Genomic DNA, 19,322 nt, shown 5'->3' on the forward strand with positions numbered 1-19,322 from the left:
GGCTGAGCCAAGTGCAGAGGGCGCAAACTCCACCCCGAAGCGGCAGGAAGCGAAGGCTGCCTTATGTGCAGTAAAGGCAAGTACAGGGCTGCATCGCTCCTCCACTCCCTGTTGTCTCTTCTCCCCTTCTTGTCATGCCGTGGCCAGCTATGGCTGAGCCGGAAGCGGGCACATGCATTAGGAGACCCTCAAGTGAGTGCCAAAGCTCAGGAAAGGTGTGCACAGGGCAGGAGCGGCTTGCTTAAGGAAGACCTCCCGCACGTGTGCATGCTCCCAGCTCAGCCACAGCCAGCCAGGACATCACAAGAGGGAGAGGAGGAAGAGAAGGGTCACCGGAGAGTGCAGGAGTGAAACACCTTGGGTCTTAATTTTTTTATGACTTCTTCAAGATTTAAAAGCTTTCAAAACTGCTAGTTACACATTTGCTGAGTGAGTCCCTCTTTAATCTGCTTAAAAAGAAAGAAAAAATATGTTTTTTCCAACTTGGTAAGGATTTCTTTTATTATATAACAAAAGGATGGTTATAATGGTGTTTCTGGAAAGTTCTTAAAACATTAAGAATTTGGATGAAATTTATTGAAAGACATGGAAATTAAGTAAAACTATCTTCTACAGGAAAGAATGTGTTAATAAGCTACTGATAAGAAGGTTGATCACTGGATGATGCTTATGTTAAGAAAATTTGTCAGCCTTCTAGACTCAAGGTCTTCTAGACTCAAGAATTGTTGATCTACTTAACCCTATACTGCAAGCAAAACTAGTGAAGAGAATAAAGTTTATTTGAATCAAAATGAAAAGGATATCATGGATTCCAATAACCTAAAGGAGGATATTATTGGACTTACAAATGGAGCTGGTGTACTATTTAAAAATCAAGAGAGATGCATAGACAAATAAGATAACAAAAGAGACATGTAGACTACTTATTTTAAATCAAAATATAAGAGCTTCAATATGTGCTTTATGTTTAAAACTTCTGGAAGGAAAAAGCAAAAAAAAAAGCAAAATTGGTTCATTGGGTTATGGTTAAATAGATTGCTATCTATGGTGTTGTTTAATAGTCATTTAGATTGGATACTTTTTTGGAAATGTTTAATTGAGTGTGATAGATTGGTTTGCAATATATTATTACTCTTGCTATATAAATAAGTTGGGTAATGCTTAACGGTTTTGAATTTCTGTAGTTTAATTGTTAATTAAAATCAGATTTTTATTATTAGAGGTATTTGGATTTGATTTTAAATAGAAAATGGGGCTAGATATTTATGTTAGGTATTTTTGATAACTTATTGGATTTTTGTTGATTAACAAGGCAAGTTACAGATTTAGACAGGAGTTTACAAAAATGGGTGATGTATGTAATGAAGATATATTTGGTTGGTGGTGGTTGTCAGCATTTTTGTGGGTTTGGGTCATGGTTTTAGTTCACATGATTTCAGTTATTCCTTGAAGTTACATATGGTGCACTGGCATTTGTTAATGACTAATCCATGATATTAAATAATGAGCTTTTATAACAACATGAACAACAAGGGCCTGTCAATAATATAAAGGAAAAGAGAATAATACTGTTTAATTGTCAGGGAATCACAGCTTGGTTTTTCATTTCAACACAAATTGCAGCTATCTTCAGGAACTAGCATTTTTAAGTTACAAACTAAACAATGGCCAAGAATGCAATTCCTTTCTCTTTTCAATAATTTTTGTGGTTATAATCTATATGAAAATCTTTGCAAATCATCTAATAAAGCTTATAAACTATTCTTCATATATTGTGCTAACTATAAGAGAGAATGAGGTTGAACATGCTTCAAAAAATTCAAAAAAGGTACTTCAGAATCAATGGGAAAATGGTAACGCCATCTCTTTAAAGCATCCAAAATTTTATTTTCAGACATGGCAGCTTTAGTGAGTCAACTCATTAAAGCAGACAGATTTTTTTTCCTGAATCACATTGATGCTTTAAAACTGCAGCTATGTAAAGAGATGCTATGTACACACATTCAGAAAGACCTCTGAATTATTTTCAAACAATCCAAATACTAATTGCTTGAAAAAAATATGGGAAAATAACAATTTCCACCACCATTCAATTTACAAAAAGTTGCTTGCCTATTTCTTGAAAGGCAAGAATTGCTTTCCATGAGTAATTAATAATGAACATTTACAAATCTTTTAAAGTATATAAAAGAAACTGATATTGGAAAATAAAAGTATTTTTCTTTAAAAACTACTAAAAACGTAGAATTGTGTATTTACATACGTATACAGTATTTGGAACATTTGGTCAAACAATAAAATGGGTTCTCCAATGATTTTACCAACTGCAGACTTTTTTTTATGAACATGAATACAATTAAATTATTTTACCCCATGGAATGAATAACAAGAAGCACTCGATATTTACCACTATAGCCGGGGTGTCATTACATCACGTAACACTAATTTTCCCTTTGTTAAACTAGGGGTGAGCATGGCCAGCCTTTGATGCATCTGGCCACGTGTTTAACACTCCTGCTCTATAGGATTTACACTCAGCAAAAGAAAACACTATTAAGAACCTTGATTCCTCTCAAAAAACACCCTCTAGTGTTTGTATTTTCTTTTATTTCAGATACCAATCAATCACACCTAATCCTTTTCTAAATGACACAATATACAAAATCAAAGGAAAATCTGCTCTCTCATTTATCAGATAAACAGCTGTTTTTCTTTTGGGAATTTTTGCCCATTTGTACATGTTTACAGATTCATCTGGAGAAGTGTAAGGAATCCAGGCTCATTTCCTCGGTTTGAATCCATTTCTTTGTTTCTCTGTTGAACTCATTCAAAATAGCTGCTGAAGACAAAACATAATTTTCTTCTTGGTGAATGAACTTAATTCAGTTGCTAGATAAAGTCTAGCCAGAGATTTAAGTTATTTCCTGCCAATAACATAACTACAGAAGCAAGAAGACTATGTTAAAACTGGGTGAAATGACCTACTCTGAGATTCAAAGCATATATATAAGAAAAGACAAATATTAATAAAACCATAAAGTATATTATTTTAGAATAACTGGTATTTTCCCCATAAGAATTAAATAATATGTTCTGTTCTCTGGAAAGCTAAGTACCCTATCTGACTTTAGGAGTCCTCTACTCCTGAGCCACAGCCCACCTCCAGGCACTGAGTCATTTGGAATGGTGCCGTGAAAGTGGTGGGAGAGCATCCCCACCTGTGCAAACAGCAGGTAAGTACAAAGCCAAAAAGGTAGGGGAGCTCTGTTGTAATAGAATATTATTTTATTGCAGGTTACAGCCTGACAGAAAATTCTGGAAATTGTTATTTAGTGTCTTTTATGAAAAATTATTTTTTGTATATAAATATAAAAAAAATAACCACAGTGGTACCTCTACTTAAGAACTTAATTCGTTCCGTGACCAAGTTCTTAAGTAGAAACGTTCTTATGTAGAAGCAGTTTTTCCCACAGGAATCAATGTAAAAGCTAATACAGTGGTACCTCGAGATACGAGTTTAATTCGTTCTGGACCTGGGCTCTTAAGTCGAGCAGCTCTTATCTCGAACGACTTTTCCCCATAGGAATTAATGTAAATAATTTTAATTGGTTCCAGCCCTCAAAAAACTCACAAAGTTAGTCTAAATTATGCAGAAAGACATGTTTTTAATGAAGAAATGTACATGTACATATAAATGAATAATGAAGTTTCTTTCACTTAACTTGTAAACTTTCTTAAACTTTTAAATTTACATATGTTCAACTTCTCTGCCACCCAATCCTGTAGGACAGAGGTCCCCAACCCTTTTTGCACCAGGGACCGGCTTTAAGCGATCAAGAGAGGAATGGGTGAATGAATGGACGGAGGGTGGGAAGGAAGGAAGGAAAGAGGGAAGGGACAGGAACAGAGGAAGGAAGCAAGGAAACTTATGAAAGGGGAGAGTAAGAGAGGAATGAGTGAAGGGAGGGAGGGAGGGAAGAAGGTGGGAAGGAGAAAGAAAAGAAGAAATAGAGGAAGGGAAGGTAAAAGAGAGAAAGAAAAAGAGCAAAAAAGAAAGAAAGAAAGAAAGAAAGAAAGAAAGAAAGAAAGAAAGAAAGAAAGAAAGAAAGAAAGGGGGAAGGGACAGGAACAGAGGAAGGAAGCAAGGAAACTTATGAAAGGGGAGAGTAAGAGAGGAATGAGTGAAGGGAGGGAGGGAGGGAAGAAGGTGGGAAGGAGAAAGAAAAGAATAGAGGAAGGGAAGGTAAAAGAGAGAAAGAAAAAGAGCAAGAAAGAAAGCTGCAAGCACCCCCCCGAGCCCCCCAGGCCGGCTGCAACCTTTTAAAACACGCGCGCCGCTTCGCAGCTGTCTCCTGAAGCCGAACGCGGAAGTTAGCGTTTGGCTTCAGGAGACAGCTCCTTGGCGCTTGTATCTCGAATTTGGGCTTGTAAGTAGAACAAAAATATCTCTCCCCTCCCAGCTCTTATCTCGAGTTGCTCTTAAGTAGAGCAGCTCTTATGTCGGGGTTCCACTGTAATGCGTGCAAACCCATTAGGAAAGAAACAAAAGCTTGGAATTTGGGTGGGAGAAGAAGGAGGAAGAAGAGGAGGAGGAGAGTCACTGCCAAAGGAAGAAAGTGAGGTGAGGGGAATCAAAAAAATCCAAAACTTTAAGGCTTTTTTTAAAAAAAGAGGGACTCTGAAGCGGCGAGGAGCAGCACGCGCCTCCAATACACCCGGTGCGAGGCTGCCTCCCATACACTGCCTGCTGCTGCTGCTACCTGCTTCCTCTTCCTTCCCAGGTTGAAGGGCTCCCTTCTCCTCTCGCTCGCTTGCTTTGTAGCCAGCGCCTTTCCTTCGCTGTGGTGACTCCTCGGCTGCCCAGAGTGAAGGGAGCATTTCTTTTCTCTGGGCAATGGCAGAGATTTATTCCCTCTCCAAGCACCCAGAGAAAGGAAAATGCTTCATTTGCTCTGGACTGCCAAAGCCTCCTTAAGCGCCACCAAAAGGCTCCTCTGGCACCCCAGAAATTATGGCCAAGATTAAAGGGAGAATGGCAGGAAACTGGCCAGGCCTTCGTATTGTTTTCAAATTTCCTGGGAAAGTTTTCCAGGCTCGGGTTCTTAAGTAGAAAATGGTTCTTAAGAAGAGGCAAAAAAATCTTGAATACGTGGTTCTTATCTAGAAAAGTTCTTAAGGCGTTCTTAAGTAGAGGTATCACTGTATTCATAAAAGCCACTAACAAAAATGGACATGAATTTCATAAACATCAAGATAGTCAAAACAAAACCAGACAAGCAGCACAACACCAATGTAGATTTACCATTTGTATATACAGTGATACCTCGTCTTACAAACTTAATTGGTTCCAGGAGGAGGTTCATAAGGCAAAAAATTTGTAAAACGAAACAATGTTTCCCATAGGAAACAATGTAAAACCAATTAATGCGTGCAAGCAAAAAAAAATTCGCAAAAACAGCGCTCCGCTGGGTGCCGCCGCCCGGCTGTCACCTTTTGAAACAGCTGGGCGCTTCTCAGTGTTCTCCCGAACGCCAAACCCCGAAAGGTTCGACAAAAGTTCGGGTTCGGGAGGCCGCCGAGAAGCGCCACCGTCCGGCTGTCACCTTCTGAAACAGCCAGGGGACTTCTCAGCATTCTCCCAAACGCCGAACCCAGAAGTTCGGCAAAAGTTCGAGTTCGGCGTTCGGGTGAATGCCAATAAGCCCCGCCGCCCGGCTGTCACCTTGCCAGAAGAGCCATGGAGCTTTCGGACGGTCGGGAGGCTCAAACGGAGATGGGGAATCCCAATAGGAAATTCCAGGAGTGGAGCTTTGACGTCACACAGAGGTCCTTCCTGGAGTCCACATTTCTCTGTGACGTCAAAGCTCCGCCCCTGGAATTCTCTATTGGGATTTCCCACCTCCGTTTGAGCCTCCCAACCGGCCAACAGTTCCACGGCTCTTCTGGCAAGGTGACAACCGGGCGGCGGCGCTTCTCAGCGTTGTCCCGAACCTGAACCTTTGCCGAACTTCCGGGTTCGGCGTTCAGGAGAACACCGAGAAGCCCCCCGGCTGTTTCAAAAGGTGACACCCGGGCGGCGGCGCTTCTCAGCAGTCCCCCAGAATCCGAACTTTTGCCGAACTTCCAGGTTCGGTGTTTGCAGTAGCAGGTTCATAAAGCGAAAAAAGTTTGTAAGAAGAGGCAATTTTTTTTTCAAATCCTGGGTTCGTAAGACGGGGGGTTCGTATCACGAGGTACTACTGTACTGGTACCTTTGGATGCCAAGACAAACTTCTTTTAAATCAGAGATTTATTACAATATAAATGTTGATAATCATGCTTTTGTGTTGCTCTTTGGTAGACAGAATAATTTTTAAGAAATTATCACAGTAGCAAGTAACTTTTCATTGAGACTATCTCGTGTATAAAAAGTATGTGATAAAAGGAAAAAAACTCCATCAAGTCTACCTTGATTTCTGATAACATGGATAGACTCATTTAGATTTCTTGGAAGTAATACGGAAGTGGCTTGCCACTATCTTCCTTATAGGATCAATTTTTTTTCATCTTCACAATTTAGTCCATGGATTCCTTTATAATCCATGTAAAGGCTGAAGTTGGCAAGGCAGCAACCAATTTTCAGGCCAGACAGAATAATTATGGAAACACTGAACAGATGTCTCTAACCCTCAAGTCTGGGAAAAAAGTAACTACAAGTCTGATAGCTCAAAACTTCAGCAAGAAAAAAACTGGAACAGATATACTGTGTAGGTGTGTATGAATATATAAAGCTTTCTTTAATAGGGCAGGTTTTCTGCATATTACAACTATTTTTTTAAATCCTACACAAAAAGACAACCCTGACCTAGAGATGGAAAGGTTGCTTATTACATTTGCAAAGTTAATTTGGGAAGTTATAGTTTGTTGACTGTATAAAAGAAAGCCCTGATGTATTAGTGGACCACTAACAGGTTGCCAATATAAGCATGGTGCACATTAAGCAAATCACTGCATCCAGATCAAAGGAAGTAATAATTATTCCTATACATTGTACAGGTTAGACCTATATTCTAAACATTAGCAACATTAAAATGTAAGATTTCAACTCCCAGAATTCTCCAGCTAGTATGCTTTATGCTTGAAGAATTGAGTAAAATAAAACACTAAAGTAGTACATATTTAAAAGTATTTTGACTGAATTTTTAAAATTACTTTGAGGTTTTTAAAAAACATTTAAACATATAAATGTATCAAAATTGTAAAAATATACATGGACATGGAAAAGCTGGCAATGTTTGTAAGACAAGTGATGGGTGGCTAGACATGCCTAACCTGCCAAAGAGAAGACTAAAGAACAATACAGTAGCTGTCTACAAATATCTAAAAGGTTGTCACAAAAACCGGTGAAGAATCAGCTGTCTATTGAAGGTGAGTGTAAGACTAGAACCAAGAAACTGAAATTAAAAGAAAAAAATCAGGCTAAATACTAGGAGGAATTTCTTAAGGGCAATAACTGTTAAATAGTGCAACAATCAGCTCACAAAGCTTAATTGGAAATTTTCAGATAAAGGCTGAATAGTTATTTGTGGAGAATGATTTGGCTGATTCTTACACTGAGCAAAGCATTCTGTTAAATGTGAATTGGAAAAGATTCTGGGTGTTTGCATATGAACAATTTGCAGATCACAGAAAGCTATATATATGCAATTGATTAAGTATGCTAGTCACTAAATTGTTTCTGAGAAAAATATGAATCTTGAATACCTAGCAAGCCTATTTCATTTTTCCCCCAATAATGGGGTTTCTAATTATACTTTCACACAAACACTTTTATCTAAGGAATATCTCTTACAATGTGATCAATTCTACATTTAACTCCAAGCATGGACCTCTTGTTATTCTAGTCACATCTTTAGGAAAAATTACGATATTTAGTTTCCTTTTGGCAAGCATAAGACTTTTGTAGTAATAATGAATGAAATATTCCCCAAAGAATATTTTCAAAAATGAATGCTGTAGCTGTTGCAATAGTGCCTATGAAAAGATGCTTAAAGATCAAACCAGCTATAGACATTAATGTTTAAACAGAATGCTCACCACTGCTTCTAAGCTAAATATTGAAATGGTTCTAGGGCATGACAATTTGCAAAAAGTTGGAAAGCCACAAACCTGAAATAATACCATATATTGCAGTCAGGCTTTGCAGTTTTATACTGCATTTGCTGAGAGGGTTTATTATTTCTGAACTTTTTACTTCCTGTGTCAAAAACCTGAACACAGTGATGGTGAACCTTTTTTTCCTCTGGTACCAAAAACATGTGCGTGCTCTATCATAGACATGTGAATGCCCACATCCATAATTCGATGCCTGGGGAGGACAAAAACAACCTCCCCAGTTTCTGTAGAGGCCCTGTGTTTGATGACTTCCGTTGGGCCTGGAAGGCCTGTTTTTCACCCTCCCCAGGCTCCAGAGGCTATTCCACCTCACCCGGAGGCCCTCTGGAAACTGAAAATGCCCTCCCAGAACCTATGTGTGAGCTAAAAATCAACTGTCCAGCGCGCACATGCGCGCTGGAGCTGAGCTAGGCTAACGGTTCATGTGCCGGCAGATATGGCTCCATGTGCCACCTGTGGCACGCATGCCATAGATTTGCCATTGCTGCCTTAATACGTGCTTTGTGGGAATAAAGGAATAGAGAGAATGCTAGGGATCTGGAGAGTCCCCAAATCATAGAAGAAAATGATGCAACAAATTGCCTCTGTTCTCCAAAATGTCACTGTCATATAATAAAGGGGCAGTTTTAAACTATACCTGATGGTCCAAAGACAGCTAATCCAATCCCAAATGAAAATCCATAGCAAGCAAATGGAGTACAAGAATCAACAGTCTGACAAAGAGGAACCTGTGGAAAGCAACCCAAATTTTAAGGAAATAAAGTATGATGAAAACCTGCCAGTAATTTGAACAACAATACTGCTGTGTTTCTCTGACTTCAACTTTTTCTTCCAGCAATATAGTCTAGTTTACAGCATTTTCTAATCAATTTTCATTTTAATGGATGAAAACGTGACTGGCCATCAGTTATACCTACATCTACATCTGGGCACATCATTCCATAGGCTGTTATTTTAGCAATTATTCAGTAGAGGCACCTAAACAGGAAAATCAGGTTTGATTTTGATTTTCCTATAACTGTAACTAAACAATCCAGCAAATGGAAGTAACTATTAAAAGGCGGTGTAGTGTGTTTTCCTAGGACAATGAATGGGAGCTGGAAGCCATCATACTAATATTGATAACTAGAACCACTCATAAATTCTGGGTATTAGGATTTGAGGATGATCTACCTAATTATGGACACTATGTTTTAAGGATTCAGAACACTATTAGAGAAGAGCAAGAATGATGTTGAATAAGGAAAATTGGAAATAAGACTTATGAAAAATAGAACGATCCTGGTATGGCTAGCCACAAAAAAAATCAGCTTTTCTAGCAATCAGCAGAGCAATAGCAGACTGGCCTACATCACCTTGATTGCCTAATAAACTTTTTTGCCATTTTATATTGACAGGTACAGGTAATCCTTGATTTACAACCACAATTGAGCCCAACATTTATGTTGCTAAGTGAGACTTTTAAGTGAATTTGGCCCCATTTTATGAGCTTTCTTGACACAGTTAAGTGAATCACTGCAATTGAGAGGTTGTAACACAATTGCGAACTGAAACTAGCTTCCCCATTGACTTTGCTTGTCAGAGATGGCAAAAGGTGATTACATAACCCCTGGACAATGCAGACATCATAAATATAAGTCAGTTGCATGACCATGAGGATGCTGCAATAGTCGTGTGAAAAATAGTCGTCACTTTTTTCAGCGCCACTGTAACTTTGAATGTTCACTAAATGAACTGTTGTAAGTAAATGGATTATCTGTACATTAAATTTCACCTCAGAGATACAATCATGGACTAAATAATTTACTAAATATGAAAATATTAATTTTTCTGAAGGAAACTGGTGAAAAATGAGAAACCTGCACTCTGGAAAGAAAAAAAAACATGCAAAGAAGGTAATTTGTATTTATCAGTAGAAATACAATACTTTAAAGATGTTTCTATCCATTAAAGAGAGGTGAGAATTCTTATTTGGTTCACATCTTTGTTAATCTAATTTACACTTCTTGCTAAATGTGTAATGAAATACCATTATTCTTTAGAATGCATATTTCTTCCATTTTTGCATTCAAAACTTGGGTGGTAAATACATGAATATACTTGAAATTAACATTTTGAGAGTATAATATGTTTATCCAACTCAGTTAAGGGTGAGCAAATTAAGTGTAACTGAGTCATAACCGCTGATTGCTTTAAGGGCCTTCCCATACCACAGGTACATGCACAGAAAGCAATTCAATTGGGTTTGGTACTGCAATGAATTAGCAAAAATTCTGCTAAAATTCAGTGAAATTGTTGCTACAAAGCACACCTCAGAATGATCTTAGCAGCTTTATTACAGTGGTAACTCTACTTACAAACTTAATTAGTTCCATGACCAGGTTCTTAAGTAGAAAAGTTTGTAAGAAGCAGCAATTTTTCCCATAGCAATCAATGTAAAAGCAAATAATGTGTACGATTGGGGAAACCACAGGAAGGGTGGAGACCTTGTTTCCTCCCTGAAGATTCCTAGACAGGCCCCATGGAGGCTTCTCCCTGCCTTTTCCAGTTACAGTTTCGGAGGCTCGGGTTTGTAAGTGGAAAATGGTTCTTGAGAAGAGGCAAAAAAATCTTGGAACACCGGGTTCTTATCTAGAAAAGTTCGTAACTAGAGCCGTTCTAAGGTAGAGATACTACTGTACTTATAATTTTATACAGAAATGCACACAATTTTAATAGTTTTAATAGGATTAGTTTCCACATAATTTTGAACTATATATATCTACAACTTCTTGTGAAATTAAAAGAGCTTAAACCCAAATGTCACTAGGGAAACAAAGCTATATTCTGGTCCTGAGCTCATGTATCTACATTGGCTCTTCACTAGGTGTTATGATACAATATTCAGTAGAATAACAGTAGCACTGTATGCACAGGTGCGGCAGTAGGAGGAAAGGGAGTCGCGGCCGCCCCTGTCTCCCCACGGTGCCTCCGGCCAAACGCGCCCCTGGCTTCTCGGCCCTGCCCCCCGCCCGCCCGATCAGCCCCCTCTCCTCCTCCACCGCCTCCTGCCTTGGGGCGCGACTTCTCTCTCTTTCTCTCTCCCCCTCTTGCGGCGGTGGCGGCTGCGGCTTCTCCTTGGGATGAAAGCGCTGCCAGCCAGGGGGCTGCGAGAGAGGGCTTTCTCCGCAGGCTTCGGGAATGCCCGCCCCGCCCCTCTTGCAGCCCTTTCGCTGGGAGAGCTTTCGTCCCGGACTTCCAGCAAGGGGGCTGCAGTAGAGGCAGGGCAGGTGTTCCTGAAGCGCTCGGAGAAAGTGCTCTGGCAGCCCCCTCGCCGTCGGTGCCTCAGTTCCGGAGCTCCGCCTCACAGCTGATCACCCTGCTGCTGCCCACGGCTACTGCCCAATGCCGCTGCTGAGAGAGAGAGAGAAAGGGGAGGAGAGAGAGATAGCAAGAGAGAGAAGAGGAGGAAAGCAATAGAGAGAGAGAAAGAAAACAAGTGAGAGAGAGATGAAAGGGGGGAGAGAGAGCTAGCAAGAGAAGAGAAAGAAAGCAAGAGAGATAGAAAGAAAGAGTGAGAGAGAGAGAAAGCAATAGAGAGAAAGAGAGAGAGAGCAAGAGGGGGAGAGAGAAATGACTCTTGATTTAAAGCATATGGTAAAAAGCACCCAAATAATAACAAAGAAAAAAAACCCAGCCGTTTGTGTGTGTGTGTGTGTGTGTGTGTGTGTGTTTGTGTGATTGAACTCTTGAACCATTTCCAATAGCTCACCTCTAATTGAAAATGGTTCAAGAGTTCACACACACACACACACACACAAGGGGGGAGGAGACAGGGATGGAAAAAGAGAAGATAATAATAGTAATAGATTTTGGTTTTGTTTTATTATTAATTTCTTTTAATAAAAAAGAAGGGAATTTTATTTATTTATTTGTTTGTTTGTTTGTTTGTTTTTCTATGCCGCCCAGTCCCAAAGGGACTGTCGCTCAGACACTATACTTTTCCGCCCACACCGGAAAAAAATTAGAGGGAACATTGACTGTATGTGGTCCCATTCACTAGAATATGTTTTTAAAAATGGAAACAAATTAGGCCCAAAGCCTATCGAGTCAGATATTCTGTGCAAAAAGATGTAGATATTACTATAGTGGCATTCTCCTCTATCCTCCTCATATTGTAGATGAGAGCTGATACCATAATTCCTTTTTAAACAGGAAAAATCACAAGAAAAGGATCAAAGGCAGAGAATTAGGAAGGGAAATGAATATTTAATCTTTTCTCTGCTTGCCAGTTCTTTGCTATAAACAAACCTTAAACTACCTGAATTCTAAATGTAAGCAATAGTACACCTGGAGTACTGGAGTAGACAGAGAAGTTGATTACACTTCAGGAGAAAGACCAATAACATTCTTGTACTATAATAGACAGTCTATGGCAGGGGTCGGCAACCAGCCACCCTGAGTCTTCTGAGAGGGGTGGCATATAAATCCAAATAATAAATAAATAAATAAACCAGAGGCTGTGGAGCTGCATGTGGCTTTTTCATCCCTCTGCTGAAGCTTCCTGTTGCCTGTCGGTTCCAGAATTGATAGGACTTTCGGTTAGGACAGATAGAGGAAAAATGATGCCACACTGGAAAATTCTATGGTAGGCGAACAGGACTTCTGGTCGGCAGAGAAAAAAGGACATTGCACTAGAAGGAGACTCTATGGTGGGGGAACCAGACTTCCGGTCAGCTTCAAAATTGAACAGGGGGCTTCCCGTTAGGATGTTTGTGGCTTTTTGATTGTTTAAGGTTGTCGACCCCTGGTCTATGGAAATACAAACCATTGACAAACTGATTAGAGCTATGACTACATGCAGATGAGTTAAACTTTACCATGCCTTCAAATATAAACTAATCATAAATACCTAGTTGCTTTCTCAGAATCTCGTCATTCTTACACATTTGATGGATGGCACTTTCATGTGGCACTGACCTATCAGATGTGTGGTACAAAACTTAATTATCTTATTAGCAAGTATCTTTTTAATGATTTAGACCAGTGATAGCGAACCTCTAGCGAACCAGAATACCTCCGGGACCGCCTGCTGCCGCACGAATCCCAGCGACCGATTAGGTCCCACAGAGTTGGCCTTCTCCGGGTCCCGTCGATGAAACAATGCTGTCTGGCGGGACCCAGGGGAAGAGCCTTCTCTGTGACGGCCCCGGCCCTCTGGAATCAGATCCCCCCCAGAGATTAGGACTGCCCCCACCCTCCTTGCCTTTCGCAAACTTTTGAAAACTCATCTATGTCGCCAAGCATTGAGGAATTGATATATCCTTAGCTGCTTTTGATTTTATGGATAGTGTGTTTGGGCTGTATGACTGTTTTTAATAAGGGTTTTTTAAACACTGTTTTAACATTGGATTTGTATATGATGTTTTATTGTTGTAAGCTGCTCCGAGTCCTCGGAGAGGGGTGGCATACAAATCTAATAAATTATTATTATTATTATTATTTTATTTTTTTTCTTTTCTCTCAGGTGCTGAAAGAGCGTGTGTGTGTGCCATTGCACACGCGCAAGTGTCCACACCCATAATTCAAGGTCTGGGGAGGGTGAAAAAAGCTTCCCCCACTCTCTGGAGGCCCCCTGGAGGCCGGAAACTGCTTGTTTCCCAACTTCTGGTTGGCCCAGTTGGCTTGTGTTTCACCCTTCCTAGGCTCCAAAGGCTTTCCTGGATCCAGGAGAGGTAAAAACAGCCTGCCCCATCCTCCCGAGGACTCTCTGGAAGCCAAAAATGCCCTCTCAGAACCTCTGTGCCAGTCAAAAATCAGCTGGCCGGCACAGACATGCAGGTTGGAAATGAGCTAGGCAACAGCTCATGTGCCAGCAGGTATGGCTCTGCGTGCCACCTGTGGCACCTGTTCCATAAGTTCACCATCACTGATTTAGACCTTCAGGCATGTTCCTAAAAATTGGTTTAAACATCAATTTCTTATATAAATTGTAACTTGGCTGTATTGCAAACTTTAGCCAATTTATATCTAGAAGTATCTTAACAGATTGCAATAAGCTTAAACCATAAAACTATTATTCAATTCTTTACCAATCTTTAATCAACATTTATACAGGTAGTCCTCACTTACCAACCACAAGACCAATTGGCAACTCAGGTACTAAATGGTATGTTAGTTAAGATTGACACCATGTGAAGTCAACTCAAAGGATCAGTTTCAGGTGTGGTCATTAAGCAAATCATCACAAGTTGTTAAGTGTGACACTACAACTATGAGGAGCAACTTCCTTTAAGCTTTCAGTTAATTTTACTTGCCAAATGTCAGCTGAGAATGTTACAATAAAAATCATGTAGTCATGGGATACTGCAACTGTCATAAATGTGAACTGGTTGCCAAGGGCCCAAATAAGTCGTGTTACTACAGGGATAAGACAGCCACAACTTCAAACACCAGTCATAAGCTTGCTTTTCCGTGCCGTTGTATATTACCTTCAAATAATTGCTGAATAAGTGGACAGCAAGCAAGGACTACCTGTAATCTGTCATTATGTTAATATTTTTTAAATAACATGAGTGTGTGCTGTCTTTTATTATAAAGTTATATCAAAGTTCGGAATCTCAGCAGCATATATATTCTACTTTTCTTAATTCCCTAAGTGACTTTAATCACAGCGAGTCATATTAGCAATGCATCCACAGCTAGACTGATGGTGGGTTCATCTATGTTTTCTTTGCAATAGGAAGGAAGTGGTTTCTTCTACATTCTTTCAGAATGCTTTTTCAACTTCCTTGATTAAAATTAATTTTTTTTTTCAATTCCTACTTCATTACAGAATTAAAAGGAATAAAATCTACCAAACATTATATTTGTAAAGTAACATTTACACATTCTTCCAAACAGCTAACAAGTCAACTACTTTTTTAAAAAATTCAAAAGATAGGTAGCAGAGATGACTGACAATGATCCTCCACAAAACAAGAAACATCTAAATCTAGGACTCCTTACAAAAATAAAACAATCTATTTGAAACAATTTGATAACAGATATTAAACTATTTAAAACCAGTAAAAACCTGTCCAAGCAAAAATACACAGGAATTTTCACTCGTCCCAACTGGTGGTAAGCAACTTTATAATTCTATCATATTTCTTATTAGTAGAAAATAGTAGAATACAAAAATATTTTTAAAAATTACAATGATTCCCAAGCAAAAACATTTTGTTAGAAGCTGTGGAAAGGGTACTACGCTGAGACAGTGTAAGTCACCAGAAAAGCAAGACCAGAAAGCTCCAAAAACTACCCTATGTCACCAAATAAAGCCAGACCAAAGCCATAGGGAAACTAGAAGCTGCTAAAGTAATCAAGAATGGGAAAACTAGAAACTGCCAAAGAAATTAGAATTAAAAAATAGAAACATAAAAACAGATATCCTTAAGAAAAGAACCAAGCTAAAGTAATTAGAAAAGCCAGACACACTGTAAAAGAAAATACCAAAATAATTGTAAAATGCAAACAATATACAGAATATGCAGGAAGAAATAATTGAATTACATAAGAGGAATGAGACATGGCACCATGAAGAGATTAGTTCCAAAAAATAACTTGGGAAAAAGCGGATATCAAGTTAGAATAATCTTAAAACCCATCCACACCTCTCCACATTTTCAAACAAGCTAACATTTACCTTTTCGCCCTCCCACTGAGATCACTCCCAATATGGAGGAAAAAACAAATAAAAACCAGGATGAGGACTATTAACTACCACACAAAAGCCATGGGAATTAGACCCAAAAGCCAAGAGTATAAAAATGTAAAGTTTGCAGTGAGAAGTTGCTTGCTTGCCAGAAACCCTTGAGCTGAACCAGTCACTCTTTGCCTTCCTTCAATAAACTGCTTACTGGTAGTAATCCTTTCCAGATTATTTCTAACATTTGCAGAGGTTTTTTTCTCCCAGCCGGTAAAGGAACCAGGAATTTTCTTCCAACATATACCGGTACTCATTTTTATCACCTGTGGTAAAGAACGAACAAATTCCTTCAATCACTTTGAAAATATAACAAAACCGAGCATCTTAATCTGATTCATTTAAGCCTGCTTAACTGCTTTAACCTCTGACAAACTTTAACCTCTGACAAACTGCACACCAAGACAACTAAACACAAGAACAGTTTTTTCCCAACACCAACAACACCAATCACTCTACTAAACAAATAATTCCCTCAACACTGTCAGACTTTTTACTAAATCTGCACTTCTATTTCTACTAGTTTTTCTCATCATTCCTATCATCCTTTTCCTCCCACTTAGGACTGTATGACTGTAACTTGTTGCTTGTATCCTAAGATTCTGATTAATATTGACTGTTTCTTCATTGCTTTTTTAACCCCTATGACAATCATTAAGTGTTGTACCACATGATTCTTGACAAATGTATCTTTTTCTTTTATGTACCCTGAGAGCATATGCACCAAGACAAAATTCCTTGTGTTTCCAATCACACTTGGTCAATAAAAATTCTATTCTGTTCTATATATTCATTTTTATCACCTGTGATAAAAAATGACAAATTCCTTCAATCACTTTGAAAATATAACAAAACCAAGAATCTTAATCTGATTCATTTAAGCCTGTTTAACTGATTTAACCTCTGACAAACTTAATCTCTTGTAAACACTAAAAATAGGAGTACCTGTAGTTTAGATCTGCAGAATAAAAAGGGTAGGGAGCGCAAATCAAAATGCTGAAAGAGAAAGCACAATTAGCAATACATTTCTTTGCCCTTTTAGCACAATCCTGGAAACCTCCCGATTTCTAGACAGGTGGCAATTTTTTTCAAATATTAAGCAGCATCATATAGGTACCCTTCCAGAGCGAATTTAAACCTGACCTCATCCCAGCGTCATCGAAAAAAATAACCAGGAGCATCCAATGGCATCTCACTCATCATGGCTGAGCCGAGAGATTCATTTGTGCAACGCAGCCCTCCCGCACGCTGTTATCCACACCGTGCAAGTGTAATCTCACCAAAGCTTCCCACGCCTACAAACTTCATCCGCATCATTACAAGGCTTTTCACACGCTGTTGCCACGAGACAGAGGGCAGAAATAGGAAAAGGAAAAAAAAAGGAAGGAGGAAAGAAACCGGGTTCGACCCTGGAACTTCATCCGGGGGGGGGGAGGGGTAGTAGTATGCAAAATATGCGGCTATCACAACGAGGGGTTTGCAATTGCAATCCCGTTTATTTCAATTAAACACTGCACGCACTGTATGACATTGCTCTGAATAGGTGGGATGTCATTCCGTTTGCTTTTTTTTTTTTTTTACCAGAAGCTTGACCGCTAACTCGGGCTTCAAGAATGCAGGTTTACACCTCGGAGGAGCCGCACGTGAGGCTTGCCCGCATTCTCCTTGGGTCCCGCTTCCCTCACCGCCCGCCGAAAATACTCCTGTTGCTGCTACCCCCCCCAAGTTCCCGCGCGCGCAGCCCTTCCAACCGGCCGGCCGCGGCCTCCCCGGCCACGCCCTTCCCGAGCCTTCCCCATCCCTGAGGCGGCTTCCCCCCTTTTTACAACTCCGCACCCCTGTAAACGCTCCCCGAGGCTCCGCGCCCTCCCTTCCCCACGGCACTGCAGCAGCGACCTCCCTCTTTCTCCGCCCGTCTCCAGCGCGAACGCCTCACGCACCCCCACCCGCGCCGCAAGAGGCGGCATTAAAAGAAAAAAAATCTCCTTAACGACCGCGGGCCCGGCGACGCCACAGGCCCTGACGCCGAAGCTCCTTCCCGGGGCCCGCGCCCACCTTCCGCCCCGGTGGAGGAGGGCGGAGGGCGGGCGCCTTCCCCTCAAGTTCCCCCCAATACCGGCATCGCTTCCACCCATTCATCGGTTTGTTTCCCCCTCAGCCTCCCCTCCCCCTTCCTCCCCGGCTCACCATCGCTACGCTTGATCTCCACGTAGATCCCTATCTGGATCTTGCCGAAGTTGGCCGTTGCCATCGCGTCATCGAGTGAAAGGGAGGGGGGGCAGACACCGTAGATGAGGCGGCGAGGCGGCTGGGGTGGGGGGGCGCCCGCCCGGCTGAAGGAAAAGGAGAAGCGGGAGGGGCAGCGTGAAAGAGGCGGCGGCGGCCACAGCAGTTTCAACGGGAAAAGGGGAGGGGGAAGGAAGGAGGAGGAGAAAAAGGCGCCGGCCGGATACAACAGTCGCCGGGAATCGCTGCCGCTGCGCACACAATGGAGGCGTCACGGCACGATCGGTTGAAGGAGTGGGAGGAGCAGAGGCGGGCGGCGGGCTTTCAGAGTTTGGCGTGGGGCGCGGCGAAGGCCGCCGCCGGCGCCGTCCGCCCCGCCGGCTTCCGGGCGCTTCCTTGGCGGTGCTTTTCTGTGCTGGCTACGGCGGCGACGCTGAGCGGGAGGGGGACGGGCTCTGCTCCCCACCTCCTGAACTCCAGCCCCCGGCTTCTTTTCCTCGTCGGCAAGCGTGTTGGGGTTTACGCGAAAATCTCTCCGACCAGGTGCATTTGGGGCCTTGGTCCTTCGAGCGGACTCCTTGGGTTGCGGAGTTGAGGTTACTGTATACGCCCCATTTTTGCAGAGGAGGCCTCGAGAGAGTAGGGAGCCGGACGGGCGGGGAGCCGGATCGGAAGGCGGGTTTAGTTCTCGTTCTGACCGTTGTTACCTCATGTGGGATTTTGATACCCTGACTGGGTGGGGGGAGCCTCTTCATTAAAGCATAATCATCCCAACTCTCTTACTTGTCATTCCTCCAAAGGGTCCTATCAAGTTGGGTCTATTTAGCTCAAACTGCCCAAGGAGCTGCTGATACAGCTCTACAGAGGAATTGTTGAGTGTGTCATCTGCACCTCTATAACTCACTGGTTTGATTCTGCAACCCAACAAGACAGATACAGACCTGAGAGGATAATTAGAACTGCAGAAAAAAAAATTGCTACCAACCTGCCTTCCATTGAGGAGCTACATGAGTCAAAAAGAGGGCTGTGCATCCTGGACACAAACTGTTTCAAATGAGTCTACCCTCAAAACGATACCATAGAGCAGTGATGGCTAAACTATGGCATAGGTGGCACGCGAAGCCATATCTGCTGGCACGGGAGCTCTTGCCTAGCTCAGCTCCAAATGTCCATGTGTGTGCTGGCCAGCTGATTTTTGGGTCATACAGAGACTCCG

At 41.3% G+C, this 19,322-nt stretch overlaps 1 protein-coding gene across 7 annotated transcripts in view; it reads right to left on the minus strand.

Moving 5' to 3' along the window:
* Nucleotides 1-18,811, minus strand: part of KIF2A (kinesin family member 2A) — an 89,352-nt gene extending 70,541 nt beyond the window's left edge. The window contains exons 1-2 of one of the 7 annotated variants that reach the window (XM_070743291.1): nt 18,068-18,702; nt 8,792-8,882 (exon numbers count right to left, since the gene is read on the minus strand). In XM_070743291.1, coding sequence (XP_070599392.1) covers nt 8,792-8,882; nt 18,068-18,070 — 94 coding nt within the window. In that variant the 5' untranslated portion in view covers nt 18,071-18,702. Of the gene's footprint in view, nt 1-8,791; nt 8,883-17,461; nt 17,676-18,067 lie in introns of those variants that run through there. The other 6 variants (XM_070743294.1, XM_070743298.1, XM_070743293.1 and 3 more) reach the window with 6 other exon arrangements.
* Nucleotides 18,812-19,322: the final 511 nt, after the last annotated feature.

The sequence above is a fragment of the Erythrolamprus reginae genome, chromosome 2, assembly GCF_031021105.1.
Source record: "Erythrolamprus reginae isolate rEryReg1 chromosome 2, rEryReg1.hap1, whole genome shotgun sequence".
Taxonomy (NCBI): Eukaryota; Metazoa; Chordata; class Lepidosauria; order Squamata; family Dipsadidae; genus Erythrolamprus; species Erythrolamprus reginae.